At 50.3% G+C, this 26268-nt stretch overlaps 4 protein-coding genes across 18 annotated transcripts in view; 2 read left to right on the forward strand and 2 right to left on the reverse strand.

The window, feature by feature from the left end:
• SGF29 (SAGA complex associated factor 29) overlaps positions 1–15009 on the forward strand; it is a 30251-nt gene extending 15242 nt beyond the window's left edge. For all 4 annotated transcript variants that reach the window (NM_001075472.2, XM_024984770.1, XM_059881240.1 and 1 more), the window contains 6 exons: positions 12115–12179; positions 13167–13296; positions 13372–13518; positions 13745–13780; positions 13878–14040; positions 14807–15009. In NM_001075472.2, coding sequence (NP_001068940.2) covers positions 12115–12179; positions 13167–13296; positions 13372–13518; positions 13745–13780; positions 13878–14040; positions 14807–14923 — 658 coding nt within the window. In that variant the 3' untranslated portion in view covers positions 14924–15009. The remainder of the gene's footprint in view (positions 1–12114; positions 12180–13166; positions 13297–13371; positions 13519–13744; positions 13781–13877; positions 14041–14806) is intronic.
• Positions 15010–15162: 153 nt separating this feature from the next.
• Positions 15163–19014, reverse strand: SULT1A1 (sulfotransferase family, cytosolic, 1A, phenol-preferring, member 1). Of its 10 annotated transcripts, none has more exons than NM_001434905.1 (9): positions 18919–19014; positions 18471–18694; positions 17427–17607; positions 17194–17319; positions 17008–17105; positions 16366–16492; positions 16147–16241; positions 15470–15650; positions 15163–15344 (listed from the first exon to the last, which is right to left on the reverse strand). In NM_001434905.1, the coding sequence occupies exons 3-9, from the start codon at positions 17572–17574 to the stop codon at positions 15232–15234; spliced, it is 888 nt and encodes a 295-aa protein (NP_001421834.1). In that variant the 5' UTR covers positions 17575–17607; positions 18471–18694; positions 18919–19014; the 3' UTR covers positions 15163–15231. The 10 variants fall into 10 exon arrangements, with proteins under 10 accessions (NP_001421834.1, NP_803487.2, XP_010817691.1 ...); NM_177521.3 differs by having other exon boundaries at positions 17427–17611; XM_010819389.4 differs by lacking the exon at positions 18471–18694.
• Positions 18201–26098, forward strand: BOLA2B (bolA family member 2B). Of its 3 annotated transcripts, XM_024985255.2 has the most exons (5): positions 18201–18427; positions 22208–23438; positions 23528–23625; positions 25010–25080; positions 25501–26098. In XM_024985255.2, the coding sequence occupies exons 2-5, from the start codon at positions 23376–23378 to the stop codon at positions 25710–25712; spliced, it is 444 nt and encodes a 147-aa protein (XP_024841023.1). In that variant the 5' UTR covers positions 18201–18427; positions 22208–23375; the 3' UTR covers positions 25713–26098. The 3 variants fall into 3 exon arrangements, with proteins under 3 accessions (XP_024841023.1, XP_024841024.1, XP_002698102.1); XM_024985256.2 differs by lacking the exons at positions 25010–25080; positions 25501–26098 and adding an exon at positions 23926–24068; XM_002698056.4 differs by lacking the exons at positions 25010–25080; positions 25501–26098 and adding an exon at positions 23926–24068 and having other exon boundaries at positions 18201–23438.
• Positions 19846–23195, reverse strand: SLX1A (SLX1 homolog A, structure-specific endonuclease subunit). Its single transcript, NM_001037456.2, has 6 exons — positions 22767–23195; positions 22202–22253; positions 21702–22040; positions 20320–20447; positions 20056–20143; positions 19846–19974 (listed from the first exon to the last, which is right to left on the reverse strand). The coding sequence occupies exons 1-6, from the start codon at positions 22931–22933 to the stop codon at positions 19945–19947; spliced, it is 804 nt and encodes a 267-aa protein (NP_001032533.1). The 5' UTR covers positions 22934–23195; the 3' UTR covers positions 19846–19944.
• Positions 26099–26268: the final 170 nt, after the last annotated feature.

Below are 26268 nucleotides of genomic sequence, written 5' to 3' on the forward strand. Positions count from 1 at the left end.
CTGTGGTGCCTGTCAGCTCTTCTTCCTAATATTTGTGGTAAACCTCTCGTGAAACTGCAGAGGCCCCAGGAGCCCATGCTGCTTCATCACCTGCTGTGCTCTTCCTTCATCTGAGCCTTCAGCTCTTCCTAGCCAGTTTTCCTCCTGCTTTTGCAGAAAACAGAAAACCCTCTGTCTTCATTTAACAACTGTCTCTTTTGGCAGGAGTCAAAGGAGACGGATCAAAGATGTCACTTTCCATGTGTCAGTGGAGATGGGTAGCCATTCCAGGGGGGACAAGATATTTTCTTTTTCTTTTTTCAAAATGTATTTTTAAAAACTTGTTATTTTATATTGGAGTGTAGCCAATTGACAATGTTGAGATTCTTTCAAGTGCATAGCAGAGTGACTCAGCCATACATATACATGTATCCATTCTCCCCCAAACACCCAGACTGGTGGGACAAGATATTTTCTGACACTGATTCAGAAGGCGTTTCTCCGGATGCAGCTTCAGGAGGGCCGAGTGTCAGGGATGGTGTACTCCATGACTCTTTGGCCACAGACACTAACAGCCTCGCTCAGAGTTCCATTGAAGGAAGGTAGTTTGATGAGTAGTTAATCCAGTGCAGGCAGAGGTCAGTTTAACTTTGTGAGGACCTGGGCGGTCACAGCCTCAAATGTTAAGTGCCTGGAGCAGAGAATGAATGCCTTAGCGCCTGGACTCTGTCTGAGCCAGGCGCCGAGGTCTGGTCAGCAGGCTGCTTGTGTGTGGGCACCTGCAGCGTGGACACTGTCCTGTGGTGCTGACCGGGGGGAGGACTCTCGTCTCTGTTGAGGTCCTTTAATGGACCGGAACCTGGTGGTCTGGAGTCAACGATAAGAAAGTAAAAGAGAGAAAGAAGCTGATATTCCTTGGTTTAGGGAGAAAACCAATAAAACCCTTGACATGGGGCTTGCACTGCTTCACGTAGGCACAGGGCACCCTCTCACAAGGGTCTTGCAAGCCCGGGCAAGAAAGTGAGCTCAGCGGGCTTCTGCACTCCAAAGAATTAGCCTGAGAGAGAGAAAGAGAGAGAAACAGAAAGAAAGACACAGGGACCCAAGCTCTGATGGAACAAGGGTGTTTTATTCAACACTGTGGGTATATATACTGTCTTACAAGGTAGTTTTGTTCAGCAAAGATAAAGATCAAAAGTCCAGACTTACAATTATCAAGGAAACATAAGGCCATCCATATCAAAGAGAGAGAGTTGTAAATAATCACTTTTACCGTACGGTTCATAAAAAGGAAGAGGGTCGTAAATAGTTACTTCTCACCGTATGGAAAAACTAACAAAGGAAATGCATGCATTCCTCAGCCCCCGGAGTGGTTTGCCACTCCTCTTAATTCCTGAATGCTATGCTATGCTAAGTCACTTCAGTTGTGTCCGACTCTGTGCGACCCCATAGACGGCAGCCCACCAGGCTCCCCCGTCCCTGGGATTCTCCAGGCAAGAACACTGGAGTGGGTTGCCATTTCCTTCTCCAATGAATGAAAATGAAAAGTGAAAGTGTTCAGGAATTAATAAGGAACAGAGGATTCATGACAGATCCAAAACAGCACACAGGAAGCCTCCTGTTAAATGCTTCCTGACAATTCCCCCTATTTTATTATATTTGTAAAAAAGGTCCTGAGCAATTGAGTTTGTTTAGTATTCACCAACCTTATAGAAAGGCAATGATAAACAACAAATATAATTACCAAGACAATCACCAAAGTTACAGTTCTAGACCCGATGCTGTGGGTGATAACTTTGAAACCATCCTCATGGGTCTAGCCCAGATAATTGATCAGCTAGTTGTTCAGCTAGTTTCCAAATTAGTGGAAGAGGGCAGACGTTTAGAAAAGGTTTCAAAGGTTTCCTTTTGCAGTAATTGTACGTTCAGAGAGGCATTATCATGTATGTTTTGTAAATGAAATTTGATTTGTTTCCAGTTGTAGGCACTATGATTGAAATGAACAGGAGTAACACAAAACTGAGTAGAATTCCAATCACATTTTAGTATCACTTGTTTTTGCAAATCTATTAATTGATCTCTGACCCATTTGATGGCTCTTTTTAGTTCCTGTATTTCCTCTTGAATATCCTCACCTACCTGAGCAGCCTCTTCAGGACTGAGCATCTTCAGTCCAATTTTGGATAAAATTATATGTTTGAATCGAGGTATGTAAAGCAGCACTGGCAACAGCAGCAGTGGTGCAAATAGCTACTAACCCCAAAATGCCAAGAATCAGCCATCCAACGAATCGTTTAGATCGTTGGAGCAGTTTAGTAAGTAATCTGGAAGCAAGTCCAGCCATGGGACCTTCTTCCCAGGGTCATTGGAGATTTATTGGTAACCACAAATTATGTCAAGATCGAAGAATCAAAAGGGAATAATTTCTTAAAGAAATAGAGGAGTTAAGACAGGTATATAGTTTGCAATTAATACAAGTTACAGAACATAAAGTCTTATTGTAAATTTCCTATGGCTATAACAAAAGGAAGTGGGGACACAGGCCTGTATAAAAGATGATTGATGATAGTGAAAGAAATAGTTACTATGACTACGACTGGTCCCTGTGAAATGCCGGGTCCAAGTCCCAGGTTCTTTGGTGCTCGCAGCAGGTTTCCAAATGTCCCATTGTTCAGCCCACTCTGTTTATCCAGGACATCCTAGGACGAGGTGGGGCTAATCCACTGTCAAGCCACCCAAGAAGTCCTTTGTCATGGTAATGCTCTATCATAGTGTCATTAACCTTCCATGCCACTTGAGTAGCATAGTCACCCGCAGTGCTATTAACATCATCTGAGCAGTTAGATAGCCACATACCATGGGGTCCCCAATCCACAATCGTATGATTAGCCACAAACATTAATTTTCCTGATTTGGGTTGACATTTGTCCCAACGAACAAGAGTATATGTAAAGTTCTTATAAGTAAACCCTTCGCATAATGTTCTTTGTTCTTTCCCTAACTCTTTCCCCAAAGTCTCAGTAGTATAAACATGGTTCACAAAGAAAGGGCAGTAAATAATCCAAGCAACATCCGAAAATCCTTTTTGGGAGGCAGGCCGAAAGCACAAGTCTGTCGGCTAACGTTTATGCATAATTCTGCTGGGCCCATGCAAAAAGGAAGGACTTCATAACCTAGAGAAATATTAATTAGTTTTCCTTCTTCTTCAGTGTGTGAGGACCCTTTAATGCTCCAGGGAGAAGGCGTATGTATAGAGTCATTAGTTGAAACGATTGGTCCTCTCTCCGTCCATTTGACCACCTGTAGTAGAGGGGGGTTGGGTATGTAAGCCCAGGAAGTATGATTAGTTAGAGCTTGAACAGGGGAGGCACAGGCAAGCAGACTGAGCATTGCGAGGAAAATGTATTCAGGACTCCAGGACTCCGAAGCATTCCCTGTTGAAAGATCAAATTTTCAGCTCGATTAGTACGCGTTTTTATTTGTCCCCAAGTGGGGAGATCATAAGGTTGATGCCGCCGAGGGTGGTGCTTCCTGGAGATCTTTAGAGCCGCCATGGCCCATATTGGAATTTCTTCCTCCTGGGGTTTTTGTTGTTTTGTCTCTATTTTGAAGGCCAGGGGCCCCCTTGGGTCAAATCTTCCGAAGAGGAAGCCATGTGAGTTCGTTGGATCCATCTGGGGAAATACAAGCAAACCCCTTTCCCTGTATTAGTTTCCCAGATTTCCATTGTTTCGTTAACCCGTCGTGGTTCCAAATGGGCAGGGGAAGTGAAGTGTCCTTCAGTTCCTCAAAATGCTTTTCTGCTCTTGTTAAGATATCTCCATGTGGTAAGTTTAAAAAATTTAAAACAAATAAAGCTGTATTAACAATAGTTATAGGTTTTGGAAATATCTTATGTTGGAATCTAGTAAAGTCTGCTTTTGATAAGGAGGACAGTAGTGTTCCTGTGTATTCCCCCTTTTAAAATTTTTTAATTTGCAACTTTAGTGTGTGATGTGCTCATTTGACTATGCCTTGTGCCTGTGGATTATATGGAATACCTGTAATATATTTAATAGAAAAAGATTGTAAAAATTGTTTAAAGTGTCTAGAAATATAGGCAGGATCATTGTCTGTTTTTATAGAACTAGGAGTTCCCATTACAGCAAAAGAAGCTAATAAGTGAGTTATAACATGTTGTGTAGCCTCACCGCAAAGAGGTGTGGCCCAAATAAAAGAAGAATTAGTGTTGATACAGACATAGAGAAAGAAAATGGAGAAAGTTCAGGGCAATGAGTTCATCCATTTGCCATAGTTCATTGGGTTGCAAACCGTGAGGATTAACACCTTGTGCAATGGGTCGAAGATATGGAATCTACAAGTAGAGCAATTACTAATAATTTCTTTAGCCTGGCGGTATGGGATTGTCCATAGCTGGTGTAGGGAGCCAGCATTGTTATGCAACAGAACATGCTGTTCCTCCAGAGTAGCAAAGGAAACCAGTTTATCAGCCTCTTCATTACCATGAGTCATGGGGCCCGGAAGGCAAGAATGTGCTTGAATATGTGTAATATAAATGGAAGAATTGTGTTCCATTTATATTGGAAGATAGTAGTTCGAAAAAGAGTTGTTGAATAATAGGTTGATTGGAGTTTATGGTGGAGGTTTCTATGTTTTTTAATACAAAAACTGAATATAGAGTCAGAGACTATATTAAGGGGGTAAGGATGTAGGCAAGTAACTTGAATAAGAGCATATAATTGATTTTGTTGAGCAGAATGAAATTTAGTATAAAAGACTTTATATTCCTTAAGAGACCAGAATGAAGCTTTGGCGTTTTTAGTCCCATCTATATAAAAAATCTCAGCTTGTGGTATAGGCTGTGAGCTGATAATATGAGAAATAATAAATGCAGTATTTTTGAAGAAATTCCACAGCTTACCAGAAGGATAATGAAATGAAATTTCTCCAAAATATTCCAGAAAAGCTATTTGGAAATCAGTAGAAGTTTGTAATGCGTTCTCAAATTGAGATTTATTGATAGGTATTACAATTTTATGAGGATCAGAGCCAATTAGAGTTTTAGTCCTATTTCTTCCATTGATAGTGATTAGAGCAATTAAATCAAGGTAGGGTATAAGTGACTTTATTCCCCTAAAATGGGTATAGATCTATTCTACTGGGTGTTCTTATTGGGCAAGAAGTCCTGTGGGAGAATGAAGAGAGGGGAGTATAAACAATTCTAGAGGTAAATCTAGTTTGATGCGAGTAAGAAATTGTTTTTGTAACTTATTTTGCTCTAAATAGAGTTCCTCTCGTGCCTCTTGAGAAAGTGAACGAGGGCTATTTAAATCAGGAGCGCCTTTTAAAGTATTAAATAGGTTATTGAGTTGATAATTAGCAATGCCTAAAGAAGGTCTCGGAGAAGGCAATAGCACCCAACTCCAGTACTCTTGCCTGGAAAATACCATGGATGGAGGAGCCTGGTGGGCTGCAGTCCATGGGGTCACGAAGAGTCGGACATGACTGAGCAACTTCACTTTCACTTTTTATTTTTATGTATTGGAGAAGGAAATGGCGACCCACTCCAGTGTTCTTGCCTGGAGAATCCCATCCCGGGGACGGGGAGCCTGTGGGCTGCCGTCTATGGACCCTTCAGACACGACTGAAGCGACTTAGCAGCAGCAAGAGCTTTTGAAAATCATTTAAGGTTGATAATTTATCAGTACGGATCTGAGTGAGTTGGGGAATAATATGTTGTCCATTAACAACAAACCCCAAGCAATGGTAAGGTGTAGAGGTTTGAATTTTTTCAGGGGCAGTGATTAATCCAGAATTTTTTAAGCATAGTTGAGCTATATCAAACATGTGTTGAGTTTCTAAGATAGATGGAGCTGAAAACAATATATCATCCATATGGTGAATAACAAGAAAGTTGGGAAATTGTTTTCTCACAGGCTCAAGGGCTTTGGCTACGTAGTACTGACACATGGTGGGAGAATTCATCATCCCTTGCCGCAGTACAGCCCATTGGTACCATTTATGAGGTCTGATATGATTAGGATAAAGGAGAGAGGATGAATCTCTCTCGGTCTAAAGGGTGTAAAGGTATATTAAAAAAGCAGTCTTGTATATCAATAATAATTATGTGCCAGTTTTGAGGAATAGTGGTAGGTGATGGGATTCCTGGTTGTAATGCACCCATAGGTTTCATAGATGCATTAACTTTTCTAAGGTCTGTTAGGAGATGCCATTTGTTAGATTTCTTTTTTATAACAAATATAGGAGAGTTCCAAGGAGAACAAGATTCCTCAATATGCTTTAATTCTAGTTGTGTATCTATAAGTTCCTTAGCCACCTGTAATTTCTCTATCGTGAGGGGCCACTGCTCTGTCCAAATAGGCTCGTCATTCTTCCAAGTTATTTTAATAATTGTATTGTTTCTTAAATGAGCAGTGGCCCCTAGGAAAAATGTGGAATGTATATCTGAGTTTGCCATTGCATAAGTCAGTCCCTTCCTATTAGATTAAGGGGTGCATCTATCACAGAAGGTCTTAATGTTGCAGGTTGGCGTTCTGGTCCCTCACATGGATAGATTTGAGTACTCTGATAAACCTCTTGTACTTTGGTTTGAGAAATCTCTGCAATTTGGCAAGAAATTTTTGTACAGGCCAGGATTTGGGCCATAAATGTTTGGAAATAATAGTAATATCAGATCCAGTGTCGAGACCAGAAAATCTTTTACCATTAATTTTGATATTTATAGTCGGTCAGTCAAATTCAGATACTAATGATGTCCAAAAGGACTGTTTTTGATCTGTACTGCCAAATCCGCCCGTCTGTACACTATTAGAGGAGTTAATAGAAATGTAAGGTAAAAGAAGTAATTGAGAAATTTTATCCCCCTTTTTGAATTGCCGTAAAATCTGAGATGACGTCATAATTTGAATTTCTCCTTTATAATCTGAATCAGTGACTCCAGGGTGAACAGTAATTCCTTTAGAAGTCAAACTAGATCGGCCAAGTAAAAGACTGAAGGTTTGTGGGGGCAGATTTTTGGAGGTTTTTTAGTAGCTTTCTTAGGGCAGTCCCTTTTTAAATGGTTCTTATCTCCACATGTAAAGCATCCTTCATTTCCTTTTCTTAAGGCAGCAACCATTGTTTCAGCTAGCATTTGCATCTTTTGAGTTTCTGATCCTAGATTGTGACAAGCCTTCAAATAATAATAGTCTCTGTCTCACTAATTGGAGCTATAGCCTTTTGACATTCCTGATTTGCATTTTCATAAGCAAGTAATTTCTCTAGTTGCCTTTTGGCTTCTTCTCCAATTACAGTACTGGAAATAGCAGTTTCTAATCTAGCTAAAAAATCAGCATACGTTTCATTAGGTCCTTGCAGTATTTTAGTGTAGCTACCTGTAGGCTCCCCTTTAGGAGTGATTTGATCCCAAGCTTCAAGGACCACTGTTTTTAATTGTTCATGTAACAAAGGAGGGCACTGTATTTGAGCTTCTGTAGCGTCAAATTGTCCTGTCCTAAATGTCCTGTTAGCATCTCAAAAGTAATTTGATTTTGGTGAGTGCCAGCTCAAGCGTTTCTGTTAGCATGATCTCTGGCTATATCATGAAACCACATTATCCATTGAAGATATTCTCCTGGTTTAAGGAGAGCTTTTATTAAAGTTCACCAATCATGGGGAATAAAATTTCCAATAGAGGATACTACAGAATTTAGACGTGCTTTAGTAAAAGGTGAATGTGGGCTGTACATAGTTATAGCTTTTTAAATTTGTTGCATGTGATAAAAGTTAATACTCTCATATTGAGATATTATATGCCCTTGAGTGTCAGGATTTCTAAAAACTGGAAAGGCGGAGAAACCATCAGCTTCAGAGACTTGTGATTGCAAAGCCAGCAATTCAGAGAGCCTTTGTCATGAAGGAGAGTGAGTAGGTAGCAAATTCTTACAATTAAGAGTATGTGGTAAAAAACTTATTATTGTTATTCAGAAAGGTGTTGTTGGTTTTAATGTCAAAAGGTGTCTTAGGGGAGTTGTTGCCAGAATCATTAGGTTCTAGCAAGGGAGAGACTTTGGGATTTGTGCCCATTGGCAGGGGAGGAGTGCTTGGAGCAACCAGGGCAGGGCTTGTAGGAAAGCTCTGAAATATTTTATGTTCTAATTGGGCCTTTTGTAAGGTTTCATCATCTAATTCATATTCATGTAATAAGTGTTCTGCCTGTTGCTGAATATCAGGAGGGCTAGAATTACCTCGAAATGGCAGAATCACAGCTTTGATGAGAGCCCATAGGGGCCAGAAATCTATCGGAATATTTTTTCCCTGTCTGGCAGCTCATTGAACATTTTCTTTGACCTGGTGCCAAATTTTTAAATCAAAACTACCTTCATCAGGGAACCAAGGGTTACATGCAACCACTGTCTGAAGGCAAGCCTCTATTTGCTGGCGCGAAACTGAAAGTCCCTGAACTTTAAGTGGTGAAGTAAAGTAGAAAAGTGATGGGGCTTTCCAGCCATTTGGCCCATGTCTTAGTACTTACCCACCTCAATAGGTCCTTGAGTCACTCCGTCCAAATCTACCAGGTCCCTGTTCTGGGTGCCACTTGTTGAGGTCCGTTAATGGACTGGACACAACTGAGCGACTGATCTGATCTGATCTGATCCTGAATGGACTGGAACCTGGTGGTCTGGAGTTGATGATAAGAAAGTAAAAGAGAGAGAGAGAGAGAGAGGCTGATATTCCTTGGTTTACACAGAAAACCAATAAAGCCCTTGACACAGGGCTTGCACTGCTTCACGTAGGCACAGAGCACCCTCTCGCAAGGGTCTTGCAAGCCCAGGCAAGAAAGTGAGCTCAGTGGGCTTCTGCGCTCCAAAGAATTAGCCTGAGAGAGAGAAAGAGAGAGAAACAGAAAGACAGACACGGGGACCCAAGCTCTGATGGAACAAGGGTGTTTTATTCAACATAGTGTGGGTATATATACTGTCTTATAAGGTAGCTTTGTTCAGCAAAGATAAAGATCAAAAGTCCAGACTTACAAATTGTCAAGGAAACATAAGGCAATCCATATCAAAGAGAGAGGGTTGTAAATAATCACTTTTACCATAGGGTTCATAAAAAGGAAGAGGGTCGTAAATAGTTACTTCTCACCGTATGGAAAAACTAACAAAGGAAATGCATGCATTCCTCAGCCCTGGGAGCGGTTTGCCACTCTTAATTCCTTAATAAGGAACAGAGGATTCATGACAGATCCAAAGGAGGATTCGTGACAGATCCAGAGGATTCATGACGGCACACAGGAAGCCTCCTGTTAAATGCTTCCTGACAGTCTCGATCCATCACAGAATGTGTCCGCTGGGAAGCTGGAGGGAAGGTATTGTCCCTTCTCAGGCCTGATAGGGTCACGCACAGACACAGACCAGTTACAGGAGGGCAGAGAAGCCATGTGCTTGAGAGTCTAGAGTCTATTGTGTTTATCCTCCCGCTGGGCCTGGGGCTGAGGGAGACTGCGCAGCCAGCGCTGCTGCTAGATTCCTTCTTCTGTAGATGGCCAGAGGGTGGGCAGCTCCCGGGCAGTTCCATCTGTGCAGCACCCCTTGGCTTATTAGCTGCTTTCTGTCTGCCTCTGCAAGCATAATTCCAACTACCTCAACAAGAGAGAAGAAAGCCCACAAGGAATTTTAACTAATTTTCTTTTTAAAAGTTCAATCTAATCAGATAATTACTGTGAACTGGTATGCAGCAGTACTGGATTACTTTAAAGAGCCCACACTGGTTAGGCCCTTATTAATGGTTGGGGAGGGAAGTTAGGGCTCAGGGTTCTTGGCTGAGGACACTTCAAAGGATCAGCCAGCAAGAGGTCTTTCCTCCACTATCCCAGGGGAAGCAAGCCTCTTGGGGTGGCCCTTCCCTGAAGGGTGCTGACAGGCTGGCAGGCTGCCTGCTAGAAGGTACAGACCCATGCTTTGCTGGGTGCTCATTCTGATTGACCTCTCTGGTTGGGAGAGGCAGAAATTTCAGTTCCAGAAAACTGCTCTTGAAATAGTAAATGATCTTAAAACATTGTTTCCTCAGACCTCCCCAGTGGAACTTCAGTAACTTTGTTGTGGTTCAGTAGCTAAGTTGTATCAGACTCTTTGCAGACCCCATGGACTGCAGCAATGTTACATTCCTTTCCTTGGAGATTCACAATGCAAGTTACAGTGGTAAAGGCTATGCCAAGTTCTGCAAGTTTCTTTAACTCAGTATTAAGGAAGTATGCCAGTGGAGTATATTCACACACTATTCTCAAGGCTGGCTACGCCCAGAGGTTCTGATTTAACTAGGGTGGAACTCATGTATTGGTATTAACTTTTTATATGATCAGACTTAGGTAAATATATTTTTATCACATTTGCTTTTATTGTTCTCTGTATAGTCAAAAATTTTTTTTTCTGAACCTTTTATGTTGCAGACACCATGCCTGATGCCTCTTGACCTCTAAACACATTATAGTCATCATGTGCTTTACAAAAGGACATTCTTATTAAACAACCGTAGCACATTTCTCAAAATTACGATAATACGCTGATATAAAACTATTAACTGAGCTACAGGTCTTATTTAGATGACCTTGATGGCAAAAGAACAGAATATTTTCCTAGTGTAGGTTAGTTTTCCTGCCTCTTTAGTCTCTCTCAATGTGGAACGGTTCCCAGGCTATCTCTGCTTCTCATGACTTTTACATTCTGAAAATGATAAGCCAATGTAGAATCTCCCTCTTTTGGGTTTGTCTGCTGTTTCCTCACAATTAGATTCAGGTTTTACGCTTCTGGAAGTGATGTCCTCCGTCTTCGTATTAGAAGGCAAAACTCTCACTGGTAAAGGTGGGCTCTTCCGTATTTCTCAAGTTAGGGCTATTTTCCATTGTGTAATTGACAGGTATCTTAGATACTTTGAGACTATGTACATAGCCCATTTCATATCAACACCCCCCCCCCCACTAGTTTTGGCATCTGCTGAGGATTCTTAAAACAACTAGGATTCTTTGTAAAAAGCTCCCTGAGCATTCTGCTGTCCAGCTAAGGCTGAGAACCATGCCATCAGTACCTCATAGAATATAATTTAGGACATAACTACATAAAAGGATGTCCTCCCAATAGGCCCAGAAGCAGTGATCAGACTTTCAAAGTTCCCTTTGGCCTCCTGGATTTTACTCCTCTGCCTGGTTGCCCTGTGTCCCAGTGCTCACTCACAAGCCCATGGTAGGTCTGGCCGAGTGGTCCCTGTGTCGGATGCCAGCCACGCTGAGCTTCAATGCTCTGAGCCTACGGCAGGATGTTCATCCCTCGCTACTCTGTTTGCCCAGTTCCCTCTGCCAAGGCTGCCCCTTGCCCAGCCTTCTGGCCTCTGCCTGACAAATCCACAAGAGTCACACCCTCTGGGATACCTTCTGTGACCCTACTATGCTGTGTTCTCACGGGTCTCATGCTGAACCAAGGCCTTCCTTAACACGTGGGTTTTTACTAAAGGTTTGCTAGAGGAGTGGGCCGGAGAATAAATGACCTGAAGTGGATTCAGTGCTGCTTACTGCTGTTGAACTACCCTTTGGGGGAGGTCCCCCACACTCTGGGATGAAGAAGCCTTTTTCCAGCAAGGATTTGTGTGCACTTCTGCTAGGTTTCTTGGGTCCTGGCCACTCTGGAGCCCCCATAATTGAACTCCAGGGGTTTCCAGGGGGTGGGGACAAGTTCCCGCCACCCCCAGCCCTGCTGTGGGCCGAGACAACTCCCCATAGTCCTCCAGAGTGTCTCCTCTTATGTGTGCAACTAGGGCAGACCGCGAATTCTAACTTCTGTCCTCTGAAATCTCAATTGTTAGAGGCCGCCAGCACCCCACAGCCCTTCCGCAGCATTTGTCTGGTGCCCTCAGGCAAAGGGAGCCCTCCGCTTCGCTTACCAACCCTCTTAGGTTGTTTGTCCCACTACTTCCTCCCATCTCATCCGCTCTTTTGTGCTTTTAAGAATAAAGAGTACACATTTAGGGTCCATGGTTTCCGGCAGCAGGCTTGGTCTGAGCTGGCCAGCCTGCCGTAACGAGAAAAGGAAGTCTATGCTTTGTGCTTTACGCAGACCTCTTCTCTCCCTTCTCCCCCAACCTCAGCATCCTTCGGAAAGCCCTGGATAAGATTGCAGAAATCAAGTCTCTGTTGGAAGAGAGGCGGATTGGTGAGTTAGAGACCACCCGGTGGAGTGATGGTTCCTGAGAGCGACAGTCGGTCTCCCTGTGGGGGCACCTGTGACTTCAGTCCAGTGGGATTGTCTGGGGGCTTCTGACGGAGCAGCAGCAGCCTGGGGCTGGGAAGGGAATGGGGATGGTCCCCAGTGCTCCCTGCGGACCACACTGATTGCCCTGCTCTGTCTACTGTCTGGGGCACTTACCCCCACCCCCTTTACTACTGCCACCTCCCATTTCTTTCTTTTTTAAGTCCACACCCTCAGCCATGAAAGCGCAGAGTTCTAACCATTGGACTGCCAGGGAATTCTCCCCCCTCCCATTTCTTGCTCTGAAGAGAACCTGGCTGTGTTTTGAGAGCTGCACCCCGGGGGTCTTGAAACCAGCCTTCCACATGGAGTTTACCTACACAAGGCGCTGGCTTCCAGATCCCTCAGGCTCCTGGGGCCTTCCCGACTCTCTTGCCCCAGTGAACCCACAAACACACCTGCTCATCCATCAAAAATGCTGTCACACCGCCAGCTGGGTTTGTATAACGTGGCTGGGTGTGTTGAACCATGCCCAAGGAGATCAGGGGTCTGTCCACATTCGTTTTTAAAAATTTTTTGTTGTTGAACTACAACATATGTTAATAGGAAAGAACACAGATGTGAACACACAGCTTGCTGAAACTTTTCACTGACTGAACAAAATGTTCACCCAGATCAAAAACTAGAACGTGACCACTGCCCCCCAACCCCAGCTTCTGCCCTTTCCTGTTCCTTCCCCTTAGGGTATCCACCCTCCTGGCGGCTCTCCATCTGTCAGTCTGAGTGGTCTCACTGAGGGCATCTTGAGGAAGGGGCAGGATGGCACACGGGCCCTTGGTGCTCACTCAGGCCAGGGTGCTGCAGGCTGAGCTCTGAAGCCCCAATGTGGGAGGGCTGGGGTGGACGCCCTATCTCTGATATCCTGAGGGCTCACGTCTCTCTTTCCAACAGCGGCCAAGATCGCAGGCCTGTACAATGACTCGGAGCCTCCTCGGAAGACCATGCGCAGGGGGGTGCTCATGACCCTGCTGCAGCAGTCAGCCATGACCCTGCCCCTGTGGATCGGGAAGCCTGGTGACAAGTGAGGGTGGGCCCTGGGTAGGGTAGGGGCTGGCGAGGCGGGGGCTGGGACAGAACATTTTAATTCTGTTCTCAGGCCCCCGCCCCTCTGCGGGGCCATTCCAGCTTCTGGGGACTACGTGGCCAAACCTGGAGACAAGGTGGCTGCCCGGGTGAAGGCCGTGGATGGGGATGAGCAGTGGATCCTGGCCGAGGTGGTCAGTTACAGCCACGCCACCAACAAGTGAGTGGTCCCCCAGCCCCATGGGCTGTTCTCCCGTCACCACAGCCGCATGGGCTACACTCTTACCCATCTGCAGGCTGGGAGAAAAGCTACACCCCTGGGTGCCTGTGGGGACCAGGGGACTGCTTCCCCTCCCTGCCCTCCTCTCCCTTCCTCACGACTCCCCGACTTGGACTGTGACCCTGACCCTTTCTGCATCCAGCCCTTTCCTTTCGTCCACCCACAGGTATGAGGTAGACGACATTGACGAAGAAGGCAAAGAGTGAGTGTGCTGGTGGGGGGTGGGGGGGCCGTGGAAGCCGGGGGGGCAGCCAACCTGCGGGGATGGGGCCCCCACCTGACCTCAGCCCCACCCCCAGGAGACACACCCTGAGCCGCCGCCGGATCATCCCACTACCCCAGTGGAAGGCCAACCCGGAGACAGACCCCGAAGCTTTATTCCAGAAGGAGCAGCTTGTGCTGGCCCTGTATCCCCAGACCACCTGCTTCTACCGCGCCCTGATCCACACGCCCCCACAACGGGTAAGGCAGCCCCCACAGGAGAGGCTGTCCCTAACATCAGGGCCAGGTGGCCACATGGCTCCTGGAGTCACCTTCCTACCTCCTTCCCCTCTTGTCCTCATCTCACAGCCTCTCTGAGCTCAGAGGGCCCTGTAAGTTGCTCTCTGTCTTCTTAGTCTTCCCTCCAGCCCTGCCCTCTGGGGCAACACTGGCGCACCCTCCTCTTCCTGAGTTTCAGAGCCTTAGCGAGCCCCGAGCTGAATGGACACGACGCGTACACTAGTCTAACCTTGCTTTTGCATTGAGATAAGAAGCTCCATGCCCAGGGCCTGTCTTGGAGCCCTTAACTCCAGCCCCACTGCCTTTTCTTTGGCTGAACCGCTTTCCCTCATGCTCTTAACCACACTGCTGATGCCCTGGTCACCTGAGGACAGTTTAAAGGCTATTCCTGCCTCTTCCTCCGGGATCCTTGCTGTTGCCCTCTAGGTTGTCCTTGATCCCTTTAACCCAGGCTCCCTGGTCCACACCCTCCAGTTACGGCCCACCCATGTAGGTGGTGGTCTCCTTGCTCTTCATCCCTTACCCTTGGCCTTTTGTTGCTGAGGAAAGAGTTCTGTAGTAACAGGGACTGCGTTCACACATCTCCACTTCCTGAGTGACTATGAGGACAGGCGTGTCTGGGGGCCACGAGCCAGAGGTTCCTGTCACTAGCTTAGTGGTGGTGCTGTGGGGCGGGGGGCTCGCCTGGAGCTCTCTGACCAGTCCCTCCTGTCTGCCTCTGCTGCAGCCCCAGGATGACTATTCCGTCCTGTTTGAAGACACCTCCTATGCAGACGGTTACTCCCCTCCCCTCAATGTAGCCCAGCGGTACGTGGTGGCTTGTAAGGAGCCCAAGAAAAAGTGAAGTGGCCTAGTAGACTCGCAATCAGCTGACACCCTCAAAGGGGGACGCACAAGATTTTGTGATCAAATAAATATTCTTCCTCCTTGTCCATGTCTCCTGGGTTTTGCTTTTCCAGACCCTTCTCTCCCTCCCCACTAGGGCGAGCTAGAGGCCACCAGGGGAGATGGCCTCATTGGGTCCCAGTGGGCATCTACCCTTCTAGCTCAGGTTTGTTCTTTGCTCCCAACAGAGGCTCTCTGTTTAACACACATCAGATTTTATTTCTGAAGCCATGGCTGGGCTTGTTTCATATGCCTCCAGAGGACCACTCACAGCTCCCAGCGGAAGCGGAGCTTGCAGCCCGCCATCTTCTTAGCATAGTGGGCCTCAAAGAGCTCATTCTGGGCCACAGTGAAGGTGGATTTCCAATCACCAGTGATGCCTGGGGAGAGATGGCAGGAAGGAGGTCCCGGCTGCAGAGGTGGCCCCGAATGGCCGAAGGGCAGCTCCATTTGAGGCTCCCCCACTTCCCAAATGCCCACACCCGCCCCCTGGGGCGGCTCTCACCTTTCCTCATGAAGGCAGAGATGCTGTGGTCCATGACTGCAGTGGGTATGGTGCTGTAGTTGGTCATGGGGTTCTTCTTCATCTCTTTGAAAGATGTGCGCTGGACAATGTGATCCACAGTCTCCTCAGGCAGGGAGCGCCCTATAAACTCCAGGATCTTCTGAATCTCCCTTTTGGGGTCCTGGAGCAGTGGAGAGGCTCTTCAGGGAGGTTTGGATTACTTGCTGAGCAGAAAAGGGAGGCGCCTTTCTAACCCTGAGGGGATCTGGCCATTTCTGCCTAGAGACTTCAGGCCCTGTTCCTTGACTGTGGTCCTCTTTTCCAGGGGCAGGTGTGACTCCCTTCTACCCTGTGATCCTTGATCACAGAGGTCTGGTTCCTTTTGGCTGAGAGGAGGGACAGTCCCCTTTCATAATGGTGGTCCCAGGAGAAGCACTGGCAGTACAGAGCAGATGAATGTCTGCACGTGTTGCTGACTCAGGCGTTAGGACATAAAGGGCTGCACAGGGCGCTGCCGCAGAGGGGGCACTCCTACTCTTCAGTCCTGGGCAGGGGATCCAGGAGGGCTGGTCTGTGGGCTGCCATAGGGGAGGGTGCTGAGTGGGCCTCAGCAGGCTCTGTGAGGTTCCTGCCTTCCTAAGTGTGACATGGAGGGAAATGGGAGCTGGTGGTCTCACCTCCTTTATGTCCTCGTAGAAGAGGTAGAGAACAGGGTGGGTGTGACTCAGCTCCCACCACTCCTGCACGTGCTGGTACCAGGACCCGTAGCACACTGGAGACAGGGCAGATGGTCGGGACACAGAGGTTGGCATAAATTTTAGCTGGTGCTCCTTGACTCCACACACACACACACACACACACCGCTCCCCCCGCCAACCCTCCAGAGTCAGCCTCACCTTCCCCGGCCATGAACTTCTCCAGGAAGCTGTCCCAGGTGCCAGGGTCAGGGTGCACCTTGGCCATGCGATAGAAGTGGTAATAGGAGACGGCCACATCCTTGGCGTTGCGGGCGATGTAGATCACCTGGAGGGGCAAGTGATCCCCCAACCCCAGCGTCGTCACCACATGGCACACCAGGCACTAGGTGTCCCCCCTTTATGGCCTCCTTGCCAGGGAGGTTCTCTCAGTTTGGCCAAAGGAGAAGCAGGTAGAGGCTGACTCGCCTGCAGCCCTGGGGTGCAGGCAAGATCCAGCTGGGACCTGAACCCTGCTCTGATGCTAAACTCTGGGCTGAACTCTGGGTTCCTGAAACTGTTATTTTATACTAATCTAATCCCCTCAACACCACTCTGTCTGGATTTGGAACAAGGCATGCCGGGTTCCCACCAGCCCCTCCTCCACAGGCCTGTGAGCACCCAGACTGCACAGAGGAGTCTCATTTTCACCAGATACCTGACCCCACTAGAGCATCAGGCAGATGCCCCTCACCCCATCCTTCTTAAGATGAGACCAGGCTGGAGGAAGTGAGACCTTCCCAGAAGGCAGGGCCAAAGCTGGGATGGCCCTAGAAGCCTCCTCTGGCTCCCTCTGCCATTCACCTTGACTTTCTGATCCAGCAGGGTCTTCGGAAGCAGGGCCAGAGGCAAGTGTGTCTTGAGGAGCCGTGGGGCTGGTGTATCTTTCAGAAGCTCAACACCTAAGCCGTAGGTAGGGCAAGATCCGTGAGCTGGAGCCCCAATCAAACCTCCCTCCATTCTGCTTGCCCCCAGCACCCTGCCACACACCTGTGGGAACCCCAGGGGCGCTGAACTCAAGGAAGGGCACCCGCAAGAAGACAGGGGCTCTCTGACACTTCTCCAGGTCACCCTCCTGGTAGATCAGGTCCAGGATCTCGCTTACCCAGGTGGTGCCTGGCGGGTGGGAACGGATGGGGGATGAGCAGGGCTGAGGCCACGCCCCTCCCAGCCCAAGGTGGGGACTGCAGCCCAATGGAGGCCTGGGTATCCCCATCACTTACCCGACTTGGGGTAGGTGCTGATGAGCAAGTCATCAGGCCAGGCTTCAAAGCTCTCCAGTGGCCCCAGGGCCTCTGCAAAGTACTTGATGAGAGGGATGCCCTTCACATACTTTGCTGGAGGGCGGGAGGTATCCTGGATCAGTTCCATGCTATCTTCTCAGGGGCGCCGGGGTGTGGCCTCCTTCCTTGAACAATATGTCAATGGTGCCAGCTGTTGAATTCTTGCTTTGAAGTAAAGAACCCAAGGCTGAAGGAGCCTGAGCCACTTGCCTGCGCTCACAGAGCTAGCTCACAGTGTGGTGGGGCAGGGATTCAAAGCCAGATCCTGTGTTCCTGCAGTGGATCACAACTCAGGGTGCATTTTCATTTGCCTGCAGAGCTTTTAAATCAATTAAATCACTCTCTGGAGATGGGACCCTGATAGCAGTTTTTTGGAAGCTCTCCAGGGGATTTCAATGTGCACTTGAGAAAACCTCTAGGGCCTGCCTGTCTGAACTTCTGGCCAGCTGCTTTGTCTTCTCCCTTCTGCGATAGGCCTAATCCTGATGGGCTCCTCCCTCTCGTTTCCCCCTTGAGCTCCCCTGGGGCCTCACATATGGAAAACTCCCAAAGGCCAGTTGGGCCTGAGATCCAGCTTGCCCAACCAGCCCCTCCCAGTTGGAGAAAAACACAGCCAATTGAGCAACTGTGTCACAGTTTTGCAGATGAGTGAGCAAAACTGATGACTCAGCGGAGAATAGGAAGTGCAAGGAGGAGAGAGATTCAAGCCAGCCTGGAGACTGAGTTGAGCACTTCTAGGGGAAAGGGTACTCATTCCAGTGTTCTTGCCTGGAGAATCCCAGGGACGGGGGAGCCTGGTGGGCTGCCGTCTATGGGGTCGCACAGAGTCAGACACGACCGAAGCGACTTAGCAGCAGCAGCAGGGGAAAGGGCAGATCGTGAGAAGTGGGAGTGGAGAGATCAAGTGACAGGACCGGAGCCAGAGCCAGCAGCAGCGAGAGGTGAGCGGGATCCAGCCCTGCTGCCCCCCAGCCTCGCTCTCACCTGATCTCCCTGGATCTTGGCCTTGTGACCCTGCCTGTGTCTGCGTGGGGCTTAGAACAGGCACGGTATGGTGAGTGCAGGACCGCTCTCTGAGCTGCAAGCTTTGTAGTTCCCAAGTGGGAGGGGCCTGGCGCCAGCACTGGGACTTGGCTGTCCTCCAGGAAGGAGAGGGTTACGTCTGGGGTGGGAGGACCCTCCTCAGCTGGAACCCAGCTTAGCCCGGCCTGAAAACCCAAGATGTGCGTTACTGTGTAGAAAACAAAAGGCTGAAACTAGACACAATGGTGCAATAGTTTTTCGGGGGTTTTTTTTTGGTGTTTTGAGCTGGAATCCTGGCTCCTAACCTGCCCTCTAGACTCCTCCTCTGTTGAGAGGGCCAAGAGACAGCTTTTTCTAATGTGCCTTGTCTAGAAAGGGCAGGGGAGAAGAGGTGAAACGGGGCACTCACGGTTCTGCCGGCTCCAGGCCAGGTTTGAAGATGCCAAGAGTTCAGGTGGAAGGCAGCCCGCAGGCCCCCAGCAGCCTGAACATTCCGGGAACTTCTGGCTCTGACCACAGGGCAAGTCCAGAGTCCAGAGGGATGTACGTGGGCAGGGTGACGGGGTTTGGGGTGGAGCCACGCAAGGCAGGCTCTTTTTGAGGCAGCGTAGGATAGGAAAGAGCCAGAATGCTTGCGTCAACCCTGGGAGTTATTTGACTTCTCCACGTGCCCCTGCTCCACATGTCCCTGCTCCACGACTCCCATGGAGGGAGCTCCAAGGACAGCGTGGAGCCTCATTTATGGTTGGTAAAACAACGGCCCCCAGAAGGTGCTTTTCTTTCTCTGGGTTTGAACGAGGCTCCGCAGACAGAGACAAGAAGTTGGGGCTTCGAGAGGCACAGGACCTTGTTGGGGGAGAGCACCCTCCTCTCCTCCTCGGCCTTTGTTCTTACTCTTTGGATTAAAGTCCAGAGTCTTCCCTGTTGGCTCAGACAGTAAAGAACCCACCTGCAATGCAGGAGAACCAGGTTCAATCCCTGGGTCGGAAAGATCCCCTGGAGAAGGAAATGGCAACCCACTCCAGTATTCTTGCCTGGGAAAACTGATGGACAGAGGAGCCTGGCGGTCTACAGTCCATGGGGTTGCAAGAGTCAGACACAACTTAGCGACTAAACCACCAGCACCACCAGAGTCAAGCTGGGCACTGGAGCTGAGTGGGCTCTGCATCCAGGGTGTGAGTCTCCTAACCCCTCAAAGGACAGTGTGACTTCAGAGGTTGGGCCATGCTGCGGCCAGCAGCCCCTCCCCGCTCCCCTGTCCTCTTCAGGCCCCAGTTACCAGCAGGGTCTCTGCTTCCTACCCATGCTCCCCACGCCCAGAAAACACCAGCAGGTACCCTGAACTCAGACTTTTTATTGTATTCAAGTAAAAACTGGCCAGAGCCACAAAGGGTGGCAAAGAAAAGGAGTGGGTGGAGGTTGAGAATGCTGGGAATCAGGTCTTGAGCATGTCAGTCCAGTGCTCCTGTGGAGACAAGAGGGTTGGTGAAAGGCAGCCCAGGAGACAGGGTGGGGTAGAGAGGCTGGGGTCCAAGCCACTTCTCACCTCTTCTAATTCTGAGTCCTCCTCGTCCTCCTCAGTGCCCATCCGGCACAGCCAGATCAGGTCTCCCCACAGCAGTGAGTTCTTACAGCTACCAGGGGGTATGGTTGATAGGAAACAGAGTCAGGATCACAAGCCTCCTCCAGGCCAGGACCTGGGTGCCAAGAGAAGGCCTTGGCTACCCCCAGGCCTGGACTTGGGCAACTGGGCACCCCCTTCCCACCTTCCTGGAGTTAAACCAGCCTGGAGCAGGGATGTGGGACTCACCCAGGGCATGCGCCCTCTAGAGGCAGGAGCTGCCCTGGTTCCTCCTGCAGGAACTCCTCTGCCAGGCAGATCACATGGGCCCTTAGGGAGCAGCCAGGGTGCGGGCAACATAGGGGGCTCTCTTCATCCTGCAAGAGGTGGCAGGCAGGTAAGAGAACGGGGAGTAATCATGTAGCTAACAACGGACCACACACTGTTCCAAGGGCTTTACATAAAAACCTTATAAGGCATGTGCTACTGTTATTTGCATTTATGGAAAAGAATCCACCTGCAATGCAGGAGACCTGGGTTTGATCCCTGGGTTGGGAAGATCCCCTGGAGGAGGACATGGCAGCCCACTCCAGTAGGCTCGCCTGGAGAATCCCCATGGACGGAGGAGCCTGGCGGGCTACAGTCCATAGGGTTGCAAAGAGTCGGACATGCTGAGCAACTAAACACAGCACATAGATAAGGAAACTGAGGCACCGAGAGGCTAAAATACTGGTCCACAGGGACTAAGCTGGCCAGTTTTCTCTGAGGGCTAGCAGTGATTATGTAACAGCATGGCTAGGGCAGCCAGACCTAGAGCTCCTTACAGGTTGAGAGATCTCAGATAGGTCACTTAATCCTTGAATGGCAAGAACTCAACTTACACTTACTGAGAGCTCAGTAGAAGCCAGACACATCATCTCAGTTAATTTATTAAATATTTATTGGCCACTTGCTCTGCACCAGACCCTGTTCTACAGTAGTGAAAAGGAACTAAATGCCCCTGTGGAGTTTAATATGGGGGTGGGGGTGGAAAGACTGATAATAAGGTAAATAAAATATACAATATGTCAGACAATAACAGGCTTTAAAGGAAGCCAAGGAGATGTACAAGAAAGAGAGGCAATTTTAGATGGAGAGCCAAGGAAAAGCTGACCGGAGGAGAGATGGCATTTTCTTAAGATGGAGGGTCTAGGGAAGAATCTTCCAGTCCAAGGGAAAGGTCAAAGGCCCTGAGGAGGCCTTGGCATTGAGGAATAGCCGCAAGCACTATTCCCATTGTAGAGATGGGAGCAGGACTTCCCTGGTGGTCCAGTAGTTAAGAACCCGCCTGCTAGGGCAGGGGACACAGGTTCGATCGTTCGTCTGGAAAATCCCACATGCCTGGGGAGCCCGAGCTTGTGCTCCACAAGAGAAGCCATGCCAATGAGAAGCCCGGGCGGCAAGTAGAGAGTAACCCCCGCTCTGAGCAACTAGAGAAAGCCCATTGACAGAAAAGAAGACCGAGCGCAGACAAAAGCAAAAAAAAAAAAAAAGGATAGAGATGGGGGTAGAGTGGCCAAAAGGTGTCAGTGGACGGCCCTGTCCCTTGATCCTAAGTCCTCTGAATCCTAAACTGCCCTGACCCATCTTACCTGGAGCGCACGTGCGCACAGGGTGCAGCGGACGTCGACGTCTTGCTGCGGCTCGAATCCCATATCGTCGGAAGGACCTGCTTGGCTTCTCGGGGGTGGGGCCCGGGGTGGCGGCGGCCCGAAGGCCAGTGGCATGTGAGGTGGCGGCGGCGGGCAGAGGTCCTGGCGGAAGTCAGCGCGCAGCCAGCGCAGGGTGAGCGGAAGGCGCACCCAGGGCGGCGCGCGCAGCATGTGCGCCAGGACGCGCAGGTGGAATGCGAAGGTGGCCTCTCCCCGCAGGCGCCGACCCACGTGCGTCAAGCGGCGCGAGGCCTGTGGGTGTTGCCAGGCCCACTCGAACTGCAGGCGAGGGGGTACAGAGCTTCAGGACCAGCTGAGGAAGGGGTCCGCGGGGGGAAAGGGGTCGCCTGGGGAAGGGAGTCGCCCCGGGGAAGGGGGCTGCCCGGGGAGGGCCCTGAGCCCTAGCCCTGATCCTCCCGCTGCCCCCAACTCCTTTTTACCCTAAGGGCGGCCACTGCAGAAGGGAAGCCGTGTACGATGAGCACCATCTCCCTAGGGAAGAGAAGGAGGGCGCGCGACCCGTGAGCCCCCTGCCCCACTCCGTGTCAAACCGAATCCCCTGGCCTACCGGAGAGTGGAGTCACATCGGCTTCACCCCTAGCTCACGAGGCCCTACTCCCTTCGTGAAGATATAGCCAGCCCCTCGCACCTGCTAACCTCAGGCCCCACCTCTAGTCACAGGTGCTTAACAGCCCTCTTCAGTTCCTCTCCCTTCCAGGCTTTCTCTATTCTAACCCAGTCTTGTTCACCAAACTCCCTGTCACTGACCAAACCTAGATCAGTCCCCTTCCCACCCAATCCCGTCTTCTGAGACCCAGGCCCAAACAGGGCTCCTCCTCCGCGGCGATAGGCCCGCCCCCGTTACTCCCGCCCCCGGCCCTGCCCCCTCGCGGGCCCCGCCCACTGCCACAGGCCTGGCTCCGCCCCTTTCAGCCGGCCTCTCCCTCACCGGCCCCCGCCTTCTCCTTGAAGTCCTCCTCCAGACAGTGACCCGCCTTCTCTTACCACGGCCCGCGCCCACTGGTCCGCCAGGCCCCGCCTTTTTTGCGGCCCCCGTTGTGCTGCTGCACTCGACGCGCAGGGTTGACGGTGAACCCCACGTAGACGCGGCCCCTGTGCCGAGGGTTCAGACAGTAGAGCAGGTAGACGCCGAAGAAGCATCCGGGGCCCATCGCCAATTTGGGGGTCGATTGTTGTGGCCTGTGACCCGGGGAGGGCTGGCCTGCCAGGGCCACAAGATGCTTGTTTCAGAAAAAGCGCTTGGGAGCTATCCCGAGGTACCCTAGAAGTCACAGCAATGCAAACTCGTGCACCCTCTCCTAGTTGGAGCTAGGGTGTCCAAACCAGCGCACAGAACCCGGGTTGCTGTTCAGGCGGCGGGTACCGATTAGAGTCTGCTGGAGCCTCATGCTGACTCTGACAGGAGCGGAAACCGAAGGCAGTTGGAAAACTGGGCTTGGGATAGGGCGGAAGTGCTGAGTTTACGGACGTCTTAGTAAGGGCGGAAGTAGGTGCCTCAGCGGAAGTGGCGCCAGTAAGGGCGGAAGCAGTGTGGCTGGGGTCAGAACTGGGGTCCCATCCCCGGTGGGCTTCCACCCTCCCTGGGCTGCCACAATGGAACTCAGTGCCGAGTACCTCCGGGAGAAGCTGCAGCGGGACCTGGAAGCGGAGCACGTGGTGAGTTGAGCGGCCTGAGCTCGTCCAACGAGGGGAACAGGGCTCCTGGGGGGCGGACTTGGCACCATCCACGCCATTCTGCCCCATAGGAAGTGGAGGACACGACTCCCAACCGTTGCGCGTCCAGCTTCCGAGTCCTCGTGGTGTCGGCCAAATTCGAGGGGAAGCCGCTGCTTCAGAGACACCGGTGAGATTCCGGGAACACCTTCTTCAGCGCGGCCCCAGCTCTGGGACCACATACCGGGCCGCTTCCTGAAACCTTAACTCTCACTCCCATCCATGCGGCCCAACCACAGACCACCACCCCAGGGATCCCGCCTTCGTGGCCCCAGCATCAAATATTGAGACTTAAGCCCTCTACCTCTCTTGTTCCCAGGTCCCGGGGACTACAACCTGGGGGACCCCTCCAGTCTCCCGGCAGACCCTAGCTTCAGGGACTGCGACCCAGGCCCCAGCCTGCCCATTTCTAACCCCATCTCTCTCCCAGGCTTGTGAACACTTGCCTAGCAGAAGAGCTCCTGCACATTCACGCTTTTGAGCAGAAAACCCTGACCCCAGAGCAGTGGGCCCGTGAGCAGCAGAAATAAGGGACCCGGACCTGCACACGCATTAAATTATGTATCAGGGCCAGCTTCTGTGTCAGTGTGTTGTGTGTATGGGAGGTGTGCAGAGGCTGGGTCTAGGGCCTGGCTTCTCCCTGCCCTCCACTCTCCATTGTTTTACTTTGGACAAGTCCCTCTCCACACATAGGCCTGTGTCCCTACTTATAAAGTGAAACGTCTGTCTTTAAAGTCCCTTCCGGCGTGGGCCTTCGTGGACTCCTTGGATACTTCCAATACTCACCCAACCCCCCATTCTTTGACCATTTCTGGGCATTCTGTTCAGTCCTCTTTCAAAATACACAGATGAGAAAGTGCCCAAGGTTTCAGGACCCTGGGAAACTTGCAAACCTCTCCTTCCTCCCAGTATATCACTCCAATGTCAAAGCATAATAGAGGATTCCACACGTCCCCTACAAGTCCTCCACAGCCTCAGGAACCTGGTCCCCTAGCAGGGCCTTCCCAGCGCCTGGAATGCTGGTGTTTTCTGGCCCCTGGAGAAGGTCCAGTGACCCTTTGGTCCTGGGCTTGATGTGGCCACAGCTGCCCCCAGGGTGAGGTTTTTCTGGGATGGAGAGGTGGGCTGGGCATAGGGGTAGGGTTACAGCAGGAAAGTAAGGTCACCAGAGCCACACAATTGGGGCAGGTGATGCCCTGGTGTCAACACGGGTGACAGGGTTGCCTAGGCCTTACACAGACAAGGTCTCCACGACCCAAGAGGAATAGCAAGTGTCCTAATTGGGGCCAGGGCTCTTTGGGGGAGAGAAATTGTGGGTTTCAACCATCCCACCCACCCTGTTCCTCTGTTTTCAAGGCCAGTTTCTTGGCCCCTAAATTACTGTCACACACACACCCCCCCCACCACCACCTCTCTCTCTTGTTTCTCTAGCTCCTCGGAGCTAGGAGTCATGGTGAGTAGGGGCTAACCTTTCTGAGTTCCAGGGATCCTTTCCTGAACTTTTTTTTTTTCAGTTTCCCTGGACCAGGAGAACTGATAACTACTCGCAAGTCTGCTTCACTGGGAGAGCCCAACATCGCATTGTGTGTGTGTGTGTGGGTAGGGTGGGGGTGGGGAGGTTAGGCTCAGGCTCCAGCTCCAGATGCTCTGCTTCTCTCTATGCCACACCCCTGATTGGGTCCACCCCCCGTGTTCACAGAGCTGTGGCAGAATCCCTACCCTTTCTATAGATGAGCAATGGAGGCCTGGAGAAAAGGGACTTGCCCAGGGTCACATGGCTTACATAGAGACTGAGGCTCAAGTGGGCAGACAGGGACATTTGTATGGCAAGCCCAAGGGGAGTAGAGGTTCACATGGGACATTTCCTCCTTGCTGGTCCCTGCACGGATGAACGAAGCCCTGCTGTGGCCAGGACACCCATCGTCAATAACCCTGTGTCCCAGCTCAGGGGGTCACCTGCTAAGTTGGCCATCAAAAACCGACTTCCAACCCCCCTTCCCCCAAGCCCCTCTCCACTCCTTGCCAATACAGGTCCCTCTTATAGAGGCCAGGCCCAGGCAGAAGCCACCGACAAGGCTCAAGTGGCAGCCGCACGGTGCAGGAAAGGCTCTGAACTGGACGGAAGACTGTGTCATAACTCAGGATCTGCCCTCTCCTGCTCTGCCCCTCAGTTTCCTCACTTGTAAACTAAGGTCGGGCCCACTATTTTGGGCCTAAGCTTCCTCCCTACAAAGAACCCCTTATTTTGATCCCTTGGGCCTACAGCTTGACAGCTGTCATGTAAGCGCTGGTTGCTTCATTTCCCCAAGCAGCAGGGTCAGGACAGCTGATGCTGTGGTTGACTAGCAAAGGCAGACTGGGGGGTAAACATGAGAATGACTGAGGCGCCATCCAGGCTAGAGCCCTGAGCAGCTCAGACCTACCGGCTGGAAAGCAGAGCAGGCTCCCCACCCGTGTCAGCACAGGGTGGCTCCCCCCTGCCCCCCAAAGGCCTGTTCCTATCTGCGGAGGGCGGGGGTTCCCAGGCCCCGGGATCTGCTGCCTGATGATCTGGGATGGAGCTGATGTAGTAATAATAGAAATAAAGTGCACACTAAATGGAACGCACTTGAGTCATGCCTGAACCATCCCCCAGCCCACCCCCACCCCCCTGATCTATGGAAAAATTGTCTTCCATGAAACCAGTCCCTGGAGCCAAAAATCTCAGGGACCACTGGTCTAGGGTCATCTAGAGGCATCTCTCCAGCCCCTTGCCAGGGGTCAGGCTCATCAA

This window comes from Bos taurus, chromosome 25, assembly GCF_002263795.3.
Source record: "Bos taurus isolate L1 Dominette 01449 registration number 42190680 breed Hereford chromosome 25, ARS-UCD2.0, whole genome shotgun sequence".
NCBI lineage: Eukaryota > Metazoa > Chordata > Mammalia > Artiodactyla > Bovidae > Bos > Bos taurus.

Bases quoted from the DNA above. Each gene is read 5' to 3' on its own strand.
- SULT1A1 (XM_010819389.4), bottom strand. From the start codon at position 17,574: ATGGAACTGATCCAGGATACCTCCCGCCCTCCAGCAAAGTATGTGAAG. The intron at 17,320-17,426 runs GTAAGTGATGGG...CCCACCCGCCAG, and splicing joins CAGCACCTACCCCAAGTCGG to GCACCACCTGGGTAAGCGAG. The intron at 15,345-15,469 runs GTGAGAGCCGCC...ATCTCTCCCCAG, and splicing joins CTCTGCCTTCATGAGGAAAG to GCATCACTGGTGATTGGAAA.
- SLX1A (NM_001037456.2), bottom strand. From the start codon at position 22,933: ATGGGCCCCGGATGCTTCTTCGGCGTCTACCTGCTCTACTGTCTGAAC. The intron at 22,254-22,766 runs GTAAGAGAAGGC...TCTCTTCCCTAG, and splicing joins ACCAGTGGGCGCGGGCCGTG to GGAGATGGTGCTCATCGTAC. The intron at 19,975-20,055 runs GTGAGAAGTGGC...TTGTCTCCACAG, and splicing joins AGGACTCAGAATTAGAAGAG to GAGCACTGGACTGACATGCT.
- BOLA2B (XM_024985255.2), top strand. From the start codon at position 23,376: ATGGAACTCAGTGCCGAGTACCTCCGGGAGAAGCTGCAGCGGGACCTG. The intron at 23,439-23,527 runs GTGAGTTGAGCG...TCTGCCCCATAG, and splicing joins ACCTGGAAGCGGAGCACGTG to GAAGTGGAGGACACGACTCC. The intron at 23,626-25,009 runs GTGAGATTCCGG...TTTTTTTTTCAG, and splicing joins CCGCTGCTTCAGAGACACCG to TTTCCCTGGACCAGGAGAAC.